General features: G+C 39.2%; 1 protein-coding gene across 1 annotated transcript; it reads right to left on the bottom strand.

Annotated features, from left to right (window-relative positions):
• Positions 1-11,052: 11,052 nt before the first annotated feature.
• Positions 11,053-17,257, bottom strand: prdm1b (PR domain containing 1b, with ZNF domain). The gene is made up of 5 exons (XM_080045043.1): positions 17,150-17,257; positions 16,610-16,850; positions 13,802-14,736; positions 13,548-13,676; positions 11,053-13,024 (listed from the first exon to the last, which is right to left on the bottom strand). Exons 1-5 carry the CDS (start codon positions 17,156-17,158, stop codon positions 12,446-12,448), a joined length of 1,893 nt encoding a protein of 630 aa, XP_079901169.1. The 5' UTR covers positions 17,159-17,257; the 3' UTR covers positions 11,053-12,445.
• Positions 17,258-18,287: the final 1,030 nt, after the last annotated feature.

Below are 18,287 nucleotides of genomic sequence, written 5' to 3'. Positions count from 1 at the left end.
TGTTGGGGAGAAGTTATAGATACAGGAATTTCCCCACGGGGATACATAAAGTATCTATCTATCTATCTATCTATCTATCTATCTATCTATCTATCTATCTATCTATCTATCTATCTATCTATCTATCTATCTATCTATCTATCTATCTATCTATCTATCTATCTATCTATCTATCTATCTATCTATCTATCTATCTATCTATAGTGAACTTTATACAATTAAACTAGTAGGCGTAGTGTAACTTTTGCAGTAGCTTGCTGTTGGTTCAACTACACTCATATTTGCATAATGAAGTCGAGTTGTTACATTTTTTTTGCCATTTGTGTGTAGTTATCTAGCCTACTGAAACAATAAACTACATTTTGTTTTACAATTTAATTGTTTTTATTCTACGATTGCTTCTGTAATTGAACTCCCATTAACAAGCCCTGTCCCCTTTTCCTTTCATCCTTGCCCTGTGAAGGCATGTCCAGGGCAACTCACCTGGAAGCAGGATTGTCAGCTCACCTGAGAAAATATGTGGTTATTGTTTTTAATGTTTTTAGTTTTTTACGTGTTAATAATTAACAAATAAAAAAATAAAAAAACATGATTGGTTTATATGACCTGTGAGGACAAATTGACTTTTTTTTGTCTGGCATGTGACTTAAATGGGAAAGCTCGGTGTAAATGTTTCATTATAAAAAAAACAAAAAAAAACGTTTTACTCAAACATATACGTACATATATTTAAAAAGAAAGATAGAGAGAGGGAGGGATAGAGGGAGACAGACAGACAGATAGACAGAGAGAGATAACACCTGTATAATTATATGATGCATGTCTGATAATTGGAGATAAGAGAGCAGGCACTTGCAACTACATAATTTATAAACCCTCAAAATTACATATAATTACTTCAAATTATAGTTTATGCAGGCCTACCTAATAATAATGGTATAATCTCAGTGGATCAACAGTGACATCATGTGGTCTCTAAGCAGTCTGCAACTGGATCACAGATCTGATGAAAAAGGGCACAGAACACCTCCTCGGCCATTTGCTCATGTTTGTTTGCATGTGGCTTACTCAGCCACAGGATGGCGCTACCAGCTCACACAATCCAATCATAGGGAGCACAGCAAGCTTACTGTCTGACAAGTGAAAGTCAGTTCCAGCAGTGTTGTTTATTTTTCTATCCCCCGCAATGAACTATTTATTGTATCTTTAACATTAAAACACACAAAACCTTATGTTCCCAGATCAATTCATTTGCATGCTTTTTTGAACCAAAGGCGTATATTCGCCAGAAAAACTGCAATACTGTAAAATGTCATAATTTACAACGACTGAAACTGTAAGTCTCTACTGTAACAGTAGCCACCCACGCACTGCCAATAATGAGAAGATAAGGAGAGATAAGAGACTTCTCAGACTCGCACGCAAACACAAACACAAACACACACACACACACACACACACACTCACACACACACACACACACACACACACACACACACATCTTACGTGATCTTATTTTTAGAGAGAGGGTAATTCAAGATAAATCATAGTTTCACTCATTGTGCTGAGATTCCATTCCATTGCCACAGCCTTCACGGACACAGGAGAGGAACCTCTAAAGTTCTAAAGTCCTTGATTTTTTTTTCTCTGTTTTTTTTTTACACTGCCCTCACTTATGTATACAATTAACACAATAAAGAGAAATATATAAACATTTCATTTGAATTGTCATTATTTCATATGCACTGATGCAGTGAATGAAAGAATAAAAAACAAGTATGAGATGTATACAGTAGTTATCTAGTATACATGAGTATCATAATTTCCTCTTTATTCTTGACTTTGCAGTACTTGCTTTTTACTTCCATATTTTCTGTGTTTATTGTTCTTATCTCCCCTATGTTTATTGAAAGCAGCAATATACCAAGTCACATTCCTTGTATGAGAAAACATACTTGGCCATAAACTTGATTATATGATTCCAGTATTCAACTGATCACTATGACTTAAACAGCCTGGTTTAGTTTCACTATAACAGTGGCCATGCATAATGTATATTAATGGTGTAAGCTTTTGTAGATGTAATTTATTCTCAAGGTGGCATTATCGTCAATCAAATCCTTAAAAAGCATTATTTTTCTAAATAAACAATGTTTTAATAGAAATCCTATTTTAAGAACAGCAGGGTTGCTTTTCAAAAACATTTCACTCTAGTTATTCAGAGTGCAGATTTCTGATCCATATTGTTTTTATAGCTCCTCGTGAACTAACATATGGTGATACAAAAGCACTTTTCATTTTTATCTTTATAACCTACAAACCTTTAGACCTGATTTCAGCTTATGAGTGACAACCTTTTGCTTTTCAGTGCCCCACACCCAAGTATATGGCCTTCACACTGCTGACTAAGAAACAATTGCAACCGAAAGTCAAACACTGAGATCAAACTGGAATAAATGACGTCGTGAAGAATGACAGTGATGCACGATTATGTACAATCAATGGTAAGCATTTAGAAAAAATTTAAAATAAAGACTGGAATCTGTGTTGTCTTGTCCTCCACAACCAAGAGGCTAACAGTGAAAGGGAACATTGGCGTGAGGTCATAGTTTGTTCTTCTCTGTCTTTTGGCGCTGTCAATGCAAACTCCACCATCATAAATCAAACACACACACACACACACACGCACACACACACACACACACACACACATACACGCACACACACCCTTTCCATTTAACATTATCATCCTTCAAATCTTTCTGTTGAAATTAAATAGAAAAGTCAGACAATGCTCTGTGTTTACAGTTGTTGATATGAAACATGCAGGTTGAAGAAGAAATTGGTGATCGTCCAACACAGCTTGGCTCTAAGTGCAAGTACTGCTTCCGTATTACATTTTTTCTTTATTGATATATTTCCTTTAGGACTTGATACAGTATCAAGTGGACATCATGAATCAAATTTGATAAAAAAACATACCACCACTTTATTTGTATTACGTACATACTCTTGCTGATTTGAGCATTTAAACAATTACTTTTTTTGACTTCCCTCTCTACCTCTTTTTAGATGTTTTGTAACTTTCTCCCCTTTTGTTTTGGCATTGTGTTAAATCAACACATACATAGTGTTTAGGACGCACAACAGCAAAACGCTACCTCATGCTAACAACAATACCACGAGAATAGAAAATAGATAGCTGGGTGTTATAGCCTAATAAAAATACCCTGCAAAAGGGTGACATTTGCAGGAAACCAGTTCAACGAGAATTGAAACACCTGGCTGGCAGGTGTCAAAGACGTATAAGTTAAACATATACAGTACAGTATATATTAATATATCAGCAAAAAGGAACGTGTGATACTGGTTTTGCCATTGATGGACAATTGGATCACAAATACATGAGCAGGAGAGAGTTGAAAAGATGACACATTTGTTCTCCGTACATTGTCTCCTTCTGCAAAATGTATCAAAGACATTACAGTAAAGGATGACATCGTCTTCCGGTGAGGCAATCTCAGCATGTATGGATCTGATTTATCTCCAAAAAGGGTATGGTGTGTTACGGATGTGATGCAACTTCAGACTTGATTTTGTCAGTGAGTAGGTTGAGCCATAATGAGAGAACATGAGTGAAAGACTATCTCTTTGCTCAGAATGTCACATTCATTCTGCTTAGGGGAGAAATATTGCAAGGGCCTGTCATTGGAGTGAATTTGTAACTGATTCAAGCCTCTCCTCTTCACACTTAAGATTGTTGTTGTTTTGTTTCTCTGTCTGTCTGTAGGTATTCCAGTAAAGAAATATAAAGTATACATTTAACAAGGTGTAAGTTGGCTCTGAACACGAGCTGATTTCAATGGATTTCCACAGCCTAAATTACTTCTTAACTCTGTTTCCTACTTTTTTTCCTTTTATTCTTGTCTTTTTTCTTTGTCTCTCTCTCTCTACCCCCGCTCTCTGTCTCTCTCAAACACTGAATCACTGTAATGTTGACATTTCCTCTACAAGTGGATGTCGTGTGTGGCAGCCAATGCTTGTAAATTTCCTGTGAACGTGATAATGGCAATGAGAAATTTTTCCCGATATTGGTGGTGAATTGCATTTCGCTCCATTGTTTGCCAAGTTCAAGGGCTTTTGTCACTGTGGAATCCATTGTACGTCAACGGCAACAATACAGGGGTCAGGGTTCAGCCTTGATGGTGCACACTCATACTCCAATGTTTCAACCTGAGACTCAAGAGTCAAAGTTCACTGTGGACACTGCATTTTTTCTGCAGGGCGTGCTGTTCTTTGTAATATTGAAAGTAAAACAAATCAGCTGGAAATGTGATTGTACTATAAAAATAAAAGCATTGATAATTCCCGAACTGAAATCATTGCCTTATCTGAATCTATAAGCCTACTACTGCTACTATTACTGAATCTACTACTGCTATCAAATGTACTGATGACCACTTTCCCGAAATACAATGGAAACTTTGTATCCATTTCCGCTGGAAGTCAGTGCCTTTTATGTGAGTTAGATGCATGATGCAATCTGGAAAGAGATTTTGACTTAGCTGGAATTTTTTTTATTGGTGCACCGTATGCTCCGCCTCCTTTGGAAGAGAACTTCCTTGGTATTGCCAGCTATGAGGGAGCATGGCACGTGTACATGTTCACGTCCCTGTACCGGTGAACTGATAATGAACTCTTGAAGAGGTGGGTATCCTATAACACGATTGTTCATTCACGTGAATGACTGTGGCAATATTCAGGTTTGATGAAAAATTGCACAATTGTTTTCTTTTGTTATTTTTTTCATTCTTTTGTGTGTGTTTTGCCACCATAGCAACAAGTGGAGTGTGAGCAAGTTTTAGTTCATTTTTTTGCTAACCTTAGTTAGTATATTTAAAGGGTGGGCACCAGTTGCACCAGATGTTTATAGGCTGAAACTTAGCCTAATTATGACTAAATTCAAATGTATAGCACCACCATTTACATCCCCCTGCCAAGTATAACTGTTAGGTAACAAACTGAACCAATGGACAAAGCTGACATTAGCCTGCTAATATAATGAAGTGAAAAATATACTGGGACATATTGTGACATCACAACAGAACTCACATAGTTTTAGGGGGACTTAACTACAGTAGTATAAGAAACATTGGTTAGTTTGTTTTCTCCTTTCTCCTTCGTCTCAAAACAGGCATTTTATATTTTCTCTGACTCTAGCTATTGTTTTAGCTTCTATTGCTAAATTGCTCAATGGGGTAAACGTGTGGCTGGCAGCCAGCCAAGAGAAAGGGATTTCCTGTCACCCCTGCAGTTTGACTGTGCACCTTAAAGGTCTGAGATGTTTTCATTCTGGTCAGTGCTGTGTAGGGTTCTCCCCCACAGCACATATCACAAGAGGAAATACTATAGAAACAGGTATCATTGCACAGCAAAAAGAAAAAGAAAGTGGTTAAGAAACAGAGAAACAGAGAGGGAAAGAGAGAGAGGGAGAAAGAGAGAGAGAGAGATTGAGAGAGACTAAGACAATTACTGTAAAGAGAAAAAAACATGATTACAGTAACTTTGCCACACATTTTGTTGCTTGAAAGTGTGTGTCATTGCCATGGACCGACAATGATCACATGAGAAACATATTTTGGGGTTTTGCCTGCGTCTAGGGATGTCCGCTTTGCCCGTAAATATATCACTCTGTTGTTTTGAGAAGAGAAGAAGGGTAAAATATTATGGTTTTAAATCTAACTTTAGACCCTCTATCTATTCATGTCTTGTCTGAGAAAAAGGGCATTGTAGAGAAAATAGTCAGTTTGATTTCAAATAACATTTCAGAATTCAGGGCAGTTTTTTTTTTTAGTTTTTTCATTGCAAAACACAATACTCAACACCTGCGACTTGTCTTACTGTAAACACTGTGTTGGTTATCCATACACTCTTCCCTCTGTTGTCACAATTATCGGTTTTGTCATGTAAAAATTGTGATGCAAGCAGTACTTTTTCAGAGTTTCATTGGTGACTGGATGGTTTCATTTCCTGTAGTTTCTAGGTAAGAGCATGGAAATGAACCAGTCAAGGGGGATGTAGCGTGAGACTTCCTTTACTTTATTACTGTAGCAATAGAGGGGGGAGTAAGCAGGATGTTGAAATTGTTGAAAAGTTGTATTCGTTTACATGCCAGGGAACTATGTCATCATGACTTCTTTGATATGCTCATTGGAAGGGAGTTCTTTTGAAACTGTCCACTGCATTCCTGGCTATCTTGACATTAGATGATCAACAAAGAAAACTGTAAACGTAGAACGAAACAATCACAATTTAAAACATTAAATTAAATTTAAACATTAAAAAAATTGTTATATCCCAAAGGATGTGCTCATTTTGGTGTAAATATAACTTTTCTTAAAAAGAAACTGTACAGGGACCCTTTCCTGGACAGTCCATACACACTGAGATACTATCATACAAATGCAAAAACTACGAAGAGAACACCAAAGTATCTCTAACTTGTTTTTGATGAATGGGATAAAATTCTTGGGATATCAAATTGAAATGTCAGAATAAAGGACACCGTTGTCTAAGCAGGCTTCAAGGGAAGGAAGCACAAACTCTGAGAATAGTAAAGGACCCAGGATGGACACCTGGAGGACTCCACAGGAGACTTGGAACTTTCTGGGAGGGAGAGGGGACAGTTTGACAGGTTTGAGCAAAACAAATCTAGAGCCAAATCCGTTTGAGTCCCTCTGGCAGAAGGCTGCAGGCTGTTAACAGCAAAACCTCATTCCACTAGTACAGCAACCTGCCTCATCTACAGGAACTGGGACCCAAACTCACACATATTTATATCATATCATTTAAAAATATATAGCTATATTTAAAAATAAAAATGTATTAAATATATTATTCTTTGTTAAATTAACACATAGGGGAGAACGGGGTAATCTGAGCCACTTTTTACATTTGCTCCCCTCTAAGGGAGCTAAAATGATTTATCACTCAAATTTACACATTTCCCATTAATTCAGGATGTTTCCTAGAAATGGGCATTAGCAGAATTTTTTCAAGACAAAGGGCAGTGAAAATATGATTGTTTTAAAAAAAGTTGTCATGTGGCTCACTTTACCCCAGCTGTGGGGTAAACTGATCCACTTACTTTTTCCACTCTGAAACTACCATAACAACACATATTGTAACATTAAGAATCCTGAAAGCTAGCCACACATTCCAGAACTAATGTCGGACTAGTAAAAGAATGATGGGGTTTGGTCAATTAAGCAAAGCAAATTTTCTAAACACTTGAAAGTAACTCTGAACAAAATCAAATACAACATATTATAATTCAAAAGGTTTTAATAAGATTCAAATGAAAGATAGAACCAGTTAGATTAGAACACAGTCTGGGGTTCAGAACACAGGACCCTTAGAGCCAGCTAGTGTCTGGGGGTCAAAGCATAGGAAAATCAGAACAGCCTGGGACTCAGAACACAGGAGAAGACCCAACTGGATTATAACATCCACCTTTTAATTGTATTATCAAATTCTTGTATTATTATTCATTTTAATCCTTTTTGTTTTTAGCTTAACACCAATTCCTGTCCAGGGACTACAGACGAAAATTAGCCATGTGGCTATAATCTGGCTCAATTGTATATTGTGCACTGTCCCTGCTAAATAAACAATAAATGAAATGAAACATCAGCCTGTCATACTCTACAACTAGGCCTACTCTACATTCCAGCCCTGAAGGTTACAGGGAAAGATGAGAAGGTGCTCTTTCAGTGTGGTTGCCCCAGGTCGTCTTCCTGGTGTATTTCCTTGGCATGATGGCTTTTCTACAATGTGTATGCCATTAAAATAAAACATATGTTATGTAATATTACATTAAAATATGTTTAAGACTAAACTTAACTTGTGCCTCATGGTGGGGGAAAGTGAGACAGTGGCTCACTTTCCCCCACAGCATTTGGCTCACTTTCCCCCACCACCACAATTTGAGAAAAAACTACCTCTCTTAGTATTTCAGGCTAATCTTCAGTTATCAGCATCACATGGTTTCATATGTTGGTAGTTCATCAACACTTATGATAGAAGTGTTTCTACGTGAATACATTTGCTTTGGCACAACAGTTGATTAAGTTGACAGCAAGAAAATTTACTTTTACATGCAAAATACCTATTTTGGTGAAAAAAACATGCTTACCACAGCACCATGAGGTCCTCTCTTTCAGGGCCATGGGGAAATGAGAGGGGCTTGAAAACATATATCTCACATGGCCACAAATGTTTTCCGTTGCCTAGATACAGGGGGTGGTTCACATTACCCGATGCCTCAGATTCCCCCGTTCTCCCCTACATAGTGTTTATGACGCACAACAGCGAAACGCTACCTCATGCTAACAACAATACCACACAAATAGAAAATAGATAGCTGGGTGTTATAGCCTAATAGAAATACCCTGCAAAAGTGTGAAATGTGCAGGAAACTAGTTCAACGAGAATTGAAACACCTGGCTCACAGGTGTCAAAGACGTATAAGTAAAAATATATTCAGTGCAGTATATACCGTATTGACATATCAGCAAAAAAGAACGTGTGATACTGGTTTTGCCATTGATGGACAATTGGATCACAAATCCATGAGCGAGAAAGAGCTGAAAAGATGACACATTTGTTCTCTGTATATTGTCTCCTTCTGCAAAATGTATCAATACCCAGGGGGCAAAGTGATTTTATGGACATGGAGCGTTGTAAAAGGTTGTTCACCAAAAATGACATCTAGGACCTTCCACGATCACAACCTGGGTGGACAACCTTGTCAACAAGCTGCTGTAAAGCTACAGCGGGCCGACATAGCAAATCAGAACCACTGTTTAAGTGAATGGGGGTGAATGGGGATGGGCTAATGGGGAATTTTTTGAACTTATAGATATCATTATGACACTTTGCCAGTTGATTACTGACATTAAAACAACAACTTTTTTATTACAGTATTTTCCAAAATGTTTAAATAAATATGAAAAATCATCAATATCTTACTAATGATGCGTACATTTGCATATCTGCAAAGCCCCAAAATCTAGATGTTGGAAGAAAACAAAGTCAATTTGTTTTTAAATTTTGAAAACAAAACAAGTGTCCAACTGCCTGAAGCCTTTTCTAATCACAGTTCAAATTTGATCAATAATAACCCATAGAAAATATTTTTTTTACAGTTACATTTCATGTACCATGGACCAAAAGTGTCCTTTTGGAGTCTCCAGCTGGTATTTTAGGAAACGGCTAGACATTCCCTTGGAAAAAACTGTGTCAAGAATTCATTTTCTATGGGTTATTGATCAAATTTGAACTGTGATTAGTAAAAGCTTCAGGCAGTTGGACACTTGTTTTGTTTTCAAAATTTAAAAACAAATTGACTTTGTTTTTGTCCAACATCTAGATTTTGGGGCTTTGCAGATATGCAAATGTTGCATCATTAGTAAGATATTGATGATTTTTCATATTTATTCAAACTTTTTGGAAAATACTGTAATACAAAAAGTTGTTGTTTTAATGTCAGTAATCAACTTGCAAAGTGTCATAATGATATCTATAAGTTTAAAAAATTCCCTATTAGCCCACCCCCATTCGCTTAAACAGTGGTTCTGATTTGCTCTATCGGCCCGCTGTAGCTTTCCAGCAGCTAGTTGACCAGGTTGTCCACCCAGGTTTGGATCCTGGAAGGTCCTAGATATAATTTCTGGTGAACAACCTTTTACAACGCTCCATGTCTGTTTTAAAAAAAAAGGGGTTTTGCCCCCTAGGTACAAAGATATTACAGTAAAGGATGACATCGTCTTCCGGTGAGGCAATCCCAGCATGTATGGATCTGATTTATCTCCAAAAAGGGTATGGTGTGTTACGGATGTGATGCAACTTAAGACTGTCAGTGAGTAGGTTGAGCCCTAAGGAGAGAACAAGAGTGAAAGACCTTTAAAGTTAAAATACATCAATTAATCTCTTTGATTAGAATGTCACAATCATTCTGCCAAGGGGAGAAATATTGCAAGGGTCTGTAATTGGAGTGAATTTGTAACTGATTCAAGCCTCTCCTCTTCACACTTGAGATTGGTGTTGGTGTGTTTCTCTGTCTGTCTATAGGTATTCCAGTAAAGAAATATAAAGTATACATTTAACAAGTTGTAAATTGGCTCTGAACACAAGCTTATTTCAATGGATTTCCACAGCCTAAATGACTTCTTAACTTTGTTTACTACTTTTTTTCCCTTTATTCTTGTCTTTTTTCTTTGTTTCTCTCTCTCCCCCGCTCTCTGTCTCTCCCAAACACTGAATCACTTTAGTGTTTACAAATATATTAAATATATTATTCTTTGAAAATCCTTCTATCTTTTATTTGTATTTTTATTTTGGAGTGCTTGCTTTTTACTCTTAAAATCTATGTGTATTGGGTGCACGAACATACAGGACAAATTCCTTGTTTGTGGAAAAAACGTACTTGACAATACAACTGGATTCTAAATAATGTTTATCACCTATATCAAAGCCTAAACTGAGGTCAATGACAATAGTACTTTGTTTTCACTGTTCACAAAATGCTTGCTTTTACCTAACCAGGTTGTTTTTATGCATAAACCTTATCAAACCTGAACCATCACGTTGTCAAATCATAGACAATTTGTAATTTCATATAAATGTCCTCCTACTGATTAGGGCATTAGGTAAGAAAACGCCTTGATGTCTTGTTCACAACTTATATTGCTGTTTAATTTGGAGGACTTGTTGGAGGAAATGAACTGGTATAGCAGCAGTATTCTAGGTGAAAGCTTCAATAAAAACGACTTCCTTATTATGGCCTTCAGAAAGGTCATAGGTGAGTATACAGGGTGAGCTAATGCTTATCAGATTGCTATTAGAAATGCATTGTGCACTGCCAGAAATAATGCAATGCTTGATTTATTAAGGAAATTCAGAATTTTTATGTTTCTGTCCTCCCAGTAGCTGTATTGTTTTGATTATTTAAATCTTACACCAGCATGAAAAACACACAGAGAATTCAAGAGATATAGAAACAATATCTTTAATATGCTACATCGTGTAAATATAAAAGTATCATCAAAATAGTCTCTCACATATAAATTCTTAACATTTCATAACTTGTTTCCAAAAATAAACTACTGTAGACAAACATATTGAACAAATGAAAAAATAAAAAATAAACTACTAAAAGGAAGAACATTACTGGCTCAGAAGTAAAATTAAGAACAATTCCCAACTTCTGGTTATGGGTAATGCCAAAAGACACACAGCTCTAGCTGTTTTTTTTTTTTTACTCCAGTGCTAAGTGACAAAACTATTAACAATGCTAGAAGTCGCTGGCTTTTGTTATCCAATGCTGAATATGAGGTACCGATGTGTGAATTAGATTTGGATGACGCTTGAGTTCAACATTTACAATAAAGCTTTCTCTGTAAGAAATATGTAAAATATTTGAATGCAGCAAAAAGCTATTTACCAGAGGATCTTGTGTACATATTTCATTCATTGTCATTGTTATCACATTGAATGTGTACTTTTTGTTTCTTTTGGTGGCATTAGCGTTATCTGAACCTCTTTTCCGACTTCTAATGGTATAAAGAGATGAAAAATGATCCAAAGTCAGTGCTCAACATTCATTTTGGCAATTGCTTATCAACACACAGTTTCAAAATACCTGATTTTTCCCTTTTTTAAATCATAAATAAATAAAATAGGAACAGGGAGTTGGTTTGCGCCATCACTGTGCCCTGTCGTTCATATAAAAACTTCCATTTGTTGTGCACATGCAACCGGAAGACCAAACACACTGTCACACACACACACACACACACACACACACACACACACACACACACACACACACACACACACACACACACACACAAACACACACACACAAAACAATCCACAATAAAACAAGTGACTCATCCACAGGTTTTTGTCGTGTTATTGTTCATGAGTCCATTGGTGATTTTCCACAGAGATCACATCTCCTGGAAAATTTCTACAACATGGGGAAAAAAACACGAACAGAAAAGAAAAAAAACTACCTACAGTACAATTTAATAAATAAAAAAACACTCAAATAAAAATAAGAAAAGTAATAAGTTAAAGCACAAAAAAAGCAAACACTTCTCTACCTGAGTGAAAAGAGTTTTTAAATATTTCACAGCTTAACAACGTCCTCCCTGTTTTAACTGATGTTAGGGAGGAAGTACTGAATACACGCTCAGTCTTTGGAATGCTCTTGTTTTGGTGCTGCGCTCATTGGAATATGGAAGTACATATTTCCCTTTTATGTCCTTCATGGACATTAAGGGGAGTTTTATTTGGCGGAGTCTGTTTTTTTTTTTGGTTGATGGTAGGCTGTATGTCCTTTTTTCATTTATTATGTTTTTTTCTCTTTCAATTCCCCATTTCACTGTCCCTCTGTCTTCACTGTTGGCCGTTTGTGGAGATAAACAACGCTGGCCCTCTCCTGATAGTTAGCCAGTGGAGGGCTGTGGTGCGATGGAGGTAAAGCTGATTGGGCCATGGACATTGCTGGTGCGTTAATGGCCACCGTCAGAGCTTTCAGCAGTATGGTGGCCTCCTTCTGGTCTTCTTTGCCCTCGCCTTCGAAGGTACGAGCCAACCAGCGCTCGACGGCTTCCTCCACTTGCAGTGCCGACGCCGTCTCCGTTAGCGTGTCCGCCTCTTGGCTAGCGTCAAACCTCTCTACCATCTCTTTCATGTGCACGTTGATGGGAGCGTTGGAGTTAGCTAAGCAGCAGCTGCGTTGGTGGATGCGGAGGGAGAATCTGTGGAAGAAGGTCTGGGCGCAGAGCTGGCAGCGGTAGGGCCTGTCGCGGCTGCTGTGCAGGCGGCGGTGCAGTTTGAGGTGGATGTATTGGGTGAACTTGGTGCTGCACAGTTTGCACTGGTAGGGTTTTTCCCCGGAGTGGAGGCGCAGGTGTGTTTTCAGGTTGCTGGTGCTACTGAAGCGTTTGTGACACACCTAGAAAGAAAGAATGAAATGAAAAGGTTAAGCACTCCCCCGAGCAACCACTATTATGATTGATTACTAACACACTTAAGAAACCTGTATGGATTGTGTTCAGGATTATTCTGGAAAAACTGGCAAGGCAGTAGGAGTATGAAGTCATGTTGACGTTATTAATAGCTTAGTATCAGGGTTGACCATGTCATTCCTGTTCTATTGGGTACTATCACAAAACAACATCACTTTTTCTTTCTTTGTTAAGACCAGTTCTATAGTCACTCCTAACACTCACACCCACAGAGTCACATTTAACAAACAAAAACCATAAAGAAACTATTACATGACAAGGTGGGTAGTGGCTCAATGAAAATCAAACAGACACTGCGTTACCAGAAAGGTATGTCTGTGTAACCCCATGTATTGTGTATATGTCTCTCCCACTGTCGATTGTACGTCACCTTCATTGTGGATAAGTAAAAGGCTTGTGCAAAGCATGTTATTAAAGCGGGAAAAAAACACACGCTGATTTTCAACATACCTGACATTCATGTGGCTTCTCGCCCGTGTGGACCAGGTGATGTTTCTGGAGGTGGGCCAGCTGGGTGAAGCTCTTTTTACACAGGTTACACTGGAACGGCCTCTCGCCACTGTGCACTCGGAGATGGACCTACAATTACACAGATCACAGCGATAAGCAATGAGCACTGGTGTCCAATGGCAATGCGGTCTAAAAATGTGAAATACGTTCAATTGAGTTATGATGACAAGGGGGAGAGGAATTGAAGCCGTTACCTTGAGGTTCGACAGCTGTCCAAAAGTCTTGGAGCAGGTGTTACATTCATACTTGATCTTTCCGTTCTGCTTCTTCAGTGGGTAGGGTAAAGATTTGTGGCCGGGCCCGTTGCGTGGCGATGAGGCGCCTTTGGTGGTAGCCAGGCTTAGGTTCATGGCTTCCTCGCAACCGGAGGGAGAATGCTCGGGAGACTGGTACTGACTGCTGGGCTTGGGGATGGGGGAAAGCTCTGGGGTGACGGGGGCGCACCGAGGCGGCGACACATTTGGCGTTAGTTCCTTCAGACCCCCCTGTGAAGACGGAGGGTACTGGAGGGACCCTGGAAGTAGATTAGGCTGGTGGCCCATGGGAGGATAGGGCAGCCCGTCTGTGCCCAGGTAGCCGTTGTATCGGAGGGGTCCTCTCGACGGCAGCATCCCAGGAAAGGGAGGGGAGTAGGAGGGTAGGAGGAGGCGAGGATAGTGGGGACCGTATGGAGGGAGGAGCTGGTATGTTGATGGCTGCAGCGGTCTGGACTGGGGGTGGTAAAGGGGGTAGGATGATACGAGGCCCTCCTTGTGTCCATAGAGGCCGTGGAGGTGGAGAGGGAGATTTCGGTGCGGGGATGGGAGCGGCCGATGCTGGTCGGGTAAGATCGGGTGGTTCAAGCCCAGGCTAGGCTCTCTTCTTTCGGGCTGAGGGGAGGGGACGTTCCCCTGTTCCTCTGGAGCTCTCTGGATCTTCTCTTCCTTTTTGCTGCTGAAGTCCATGATCTGGTCGTCGGGCGTGTCGGGCGGAGTGTCTCTCTCCAGCATCTCCACGTCGATCTTCTCCTCTCCTTCCTCTTCCCTCTCTTCTTTCACTTCTTCCTTCGTTCTGTCCTTGAGCCACGTCCGCTGAGGTAAGTGCTGTTTGGTGTACTCAAGCTCACGGTCCTCATCGGAACTTGTGTATTCTGTGAGAAAAACAAAATTAAAAGAAACACTGGTTAATTACTTGGTTTTCTTGGAGAAGCTCAATATAGCGGATTCATTTAATAGGTTCAAAGGCCTCCCTCCCTCACACACTGACACAACACATCTGCCCACAGAAGGCACACCCAGTTATGGTAAATGATAGTAGTTTCAGTTATGACTTGACACATCAATCATACGATAAACGGGTCTGTTTGTCAATCGCAGTAGTGATTTTGGTGTGGGAAGAAGAGTTAGTGGTAAAGAGCGTGGGCGGCCATGTATCATGCCATGTCATGTATAAGCAGTTGTGCGGCGAGATTCTAAGTTTCGTTTGTGAAACCTTTTCTTGGTATAGCTGTCTTACCGTACCGGCCACAAAAAAAAAAAAAGTGAAACATCTCTTCCTTTTTTTTCCTTTCCTTTCTCTTTTTGAGAAACCCTTTTTCTGGGCCCGCCTTGTTCACCATTATTGTATGTCAACTATCGTTTCATGTCATTTTACTGACATGTACATTATATATGAATTTAATTTAAGGTACTTTGAAGGGCTGTGCCAGTGTTTTTGCATGGTTAAGCTTATTTACTGCAATTGATGTATACTTTAAATCCCCCTCACAAATCATAACATAGTGTTCCACAAATCTCAATATAAACCTCAATGGAGCCTTTCTCATTCAGCTTTATTATGAAAAAAATGGTTGCCAGAAATTGTGCACATTATCATAGTTTTATGTTATGTCTTTGTTGTGCATAGCAATGTATTTGATAACCCAACATGTATCCCCCCCATACGCTTCATTAACCAGTAGGCGAGCTGTTGAGTTAGACTGCCTTCACAAAACATCAAAAGATCAAACCCTCAAAACAAACAATGAGCGGACCTGGACTTTGACAAAAAGGAAGGTGAATTCCTTTAGGATCCTTTAAGTTGATAAAACAATGCAGTGCCTCAGCGTTAGTCATCAAGATAATGTCAGTGCATCTGGTGTACCCAGTTGGCATTAGTCACCAGACTTAGTGGCAACAGAGAACCATAAAGGATGATGAAGGCATGACTTGCCAATCTACTACTAGCTGACAACAGGTGAGTCAGCCAGGTACTTTGACCAAGCAGTCATTACACCTCTTAGGTTTCCTCCACTCTTCCTAAAATCCTACGTCATTAACCACATACCAGTAAATGCTCGGATTTGTTTGGTCTACGTGCCTGTTAGCATTCACTCTGATCTTACATAAATATTCTTCTCTTTGTGGCATGGCAGACAGATAGAAAAATAGCATCAAACAAACTCTATAAATGTCGGGGGAAAGATAACATCGGGTCTTCGTCACAGGAAGGGAATCACTTTGAAGTCAAAGAATTTGGCTGATAATAGCTATCCTCTCATCACGCGGACTTGTTTAGTCATAGCTGCCACAGATCGGAATCTAATTTCTCAATTGTTGTCTGTTGTCTTAAGTCACCATCTAAGCCGCTGATTATCAGCTGTCCTTTAGCCTCTGTCACCTAACCAGTCAGGAAGATCAGTGCAAGAGGACATCAAGTTCAAGTTCACCAAACTAAGACGGTTGTTTGGGTAGTATGTGAACTTTAAGTCTATTGACTGACACTATCTCCAACAACTTCCATCACATTGAATACTACTCAAGGTTGCATAGGTTGCCTTCTATCCTTAGCCACAATATAATAATAACAATAATAATAATAATAATAATAATAATAATAATAATAATAATAATAATAATAATAATAATAATAATAATAATAATAATAATAATAATAATAATAATAATAATACATTTAATTTATATATCGCTTTTCTCACACTCAAAGCGCATAATACAATATGGTAGCTAGTCTGCTTCACTCACTTTGTTTGATGTCGACTTGTTGGCTGCAGAGTCTTTGGGCAAACTCCTGGCTGTACCACACCAGCAGCTCCTGGTTGGGCTCCACCGGGCGGACGGTGTAGAAGTAAACGTCGCGGCCGTTCTGACACGCGACCAGGTTCTGTTCCGACGCAGAGCGCGCCGGGTTGACGTAGCGCATCCAGTTGCTCCGGTTGACGTCGTAGCCATCAATGAAGTTTTGAAGATGCCCATTGCTGTAAATCTGTGGCAGGGGGGAGGTGGGAGAAAGAGATGGGATTGAGAGATTGAGATTTCTGTGTGTAACATCATGAGTATAGGTTTAATATTACATCGTTTTATATGTGATAGAATAATTTGGTAAATGTATGAATATTATTCAAATATAAGTCTATATTATTTGACCAACTTGGCAGCGTGTGACGCTCAAATGTGTAAGATTTCAAACAATATCTGACACACTGAAAAGCTAAATAAACTGCACATTAAATCCCCCAAACATTTTAAAATGATTAAAGATTCTAAAGAAAAAATAATAATCACCTCTGCCATGTACAGTTAAATATCCTTTATCCTCTTTAGTTATCAGTAATATTGTTTGCTCCTTTGCTCTGCACGGTGCAGCTCTGCTCTTTGTCCTGAGGGTTTCACTCTTGTGTGTGTTTATGCCTGTGCTGTCACTCCATTTATGAGGTGTGAGGAGTGGAGGTGTGGCCCCCTCACAGTTGCCACCTCCCCCTTTTTGTTTTTAGTCTTTGTTTTTGTTTCCCACTTCTTAAGAGTTACTCTTGTTCCTGGCATGTCAATTGGTTTTATGATACAGTATATACATGCCAGCGTTTACACTCGATTATTATCTCTTCTTTCTAAGGAAAAAAAAAATCTTCTTTTTACAGAAGATGAAAGGGAAATGTAACTGCCTGACAGCTGCTGGCAGGCAGCCAAAAACACAGGCTGGCATGCTTCGTCATTAGGGATGATAAGAGTAGCAGCTCAGGAGCACGTCAGACTTTCACTATTGCTCGGGGGGAGAAACGCCCCCACTGCTCAGGTTCAACAGGAAATAAAACCGGAAGGAAAACACGTAGGATTGCAGCAAAACTCCTGATGGGAATTGATTCAGGCAGCATAGTAGAAACTTTCCTGAGTGACATAAGCTATGTTTGGAGAGAGAAAAGTAACAGAGGACTTGATGACTAAAAAAAGGGGGGGGGGGAGACAAGGGTTCCTATGTGTATGTGACAGATGTGGCATAGTGGACCTGAGTGCCAGTAAGTGTAAGTGTGTGCGTGTGTGATCGTACGTGCCACCAGGGTTCCAACTTCCTCTTCCAAAAATCCTTTTACGCGAGTGCAATCCGTGTGAAAGCATTTTGTGTTTGTCTGTGACGCACAGACATGGACTTGATGTGAAACTTCTGTATGTGACCAATAATGCAGAAAGATGAACACATGTCCCCATGTCCCTCTCCGCCTGTCTGACTGTGAATGGGTGTATGTATTGTGAATTTGTGTAGATTTTTGCATGCGTATGAATGTTTTCCCTTACCCTCCAGAAGTATTTCCTGTTGGCCTGTTTTGGGACGTTGTCTTTGGTGTAGATGTCTCCTTGCAGGGGGCCAAAGCGAGTCCCCTGAGGAATATATTCTTTGCTGAACACTCCTGTCACCTGAAACATAGAT

The sequence above is a fragment of the Ammodytes marinus genome (assembly GCF_949987685.1).
Source record: "Ammodytes marinus genome assembly, chromosome: 17".
In the NCBI taxonomy this organism is placed as follows: Eukaryota; Metazoa; Chordata; class Actinopteri; order Uranoscopiformes; family Ammodytidae; genus Ammodytes; species Ammodytes marinus.
This window is presented reverse-complemented; position numbering and strand designations above follow the sequence as displayed.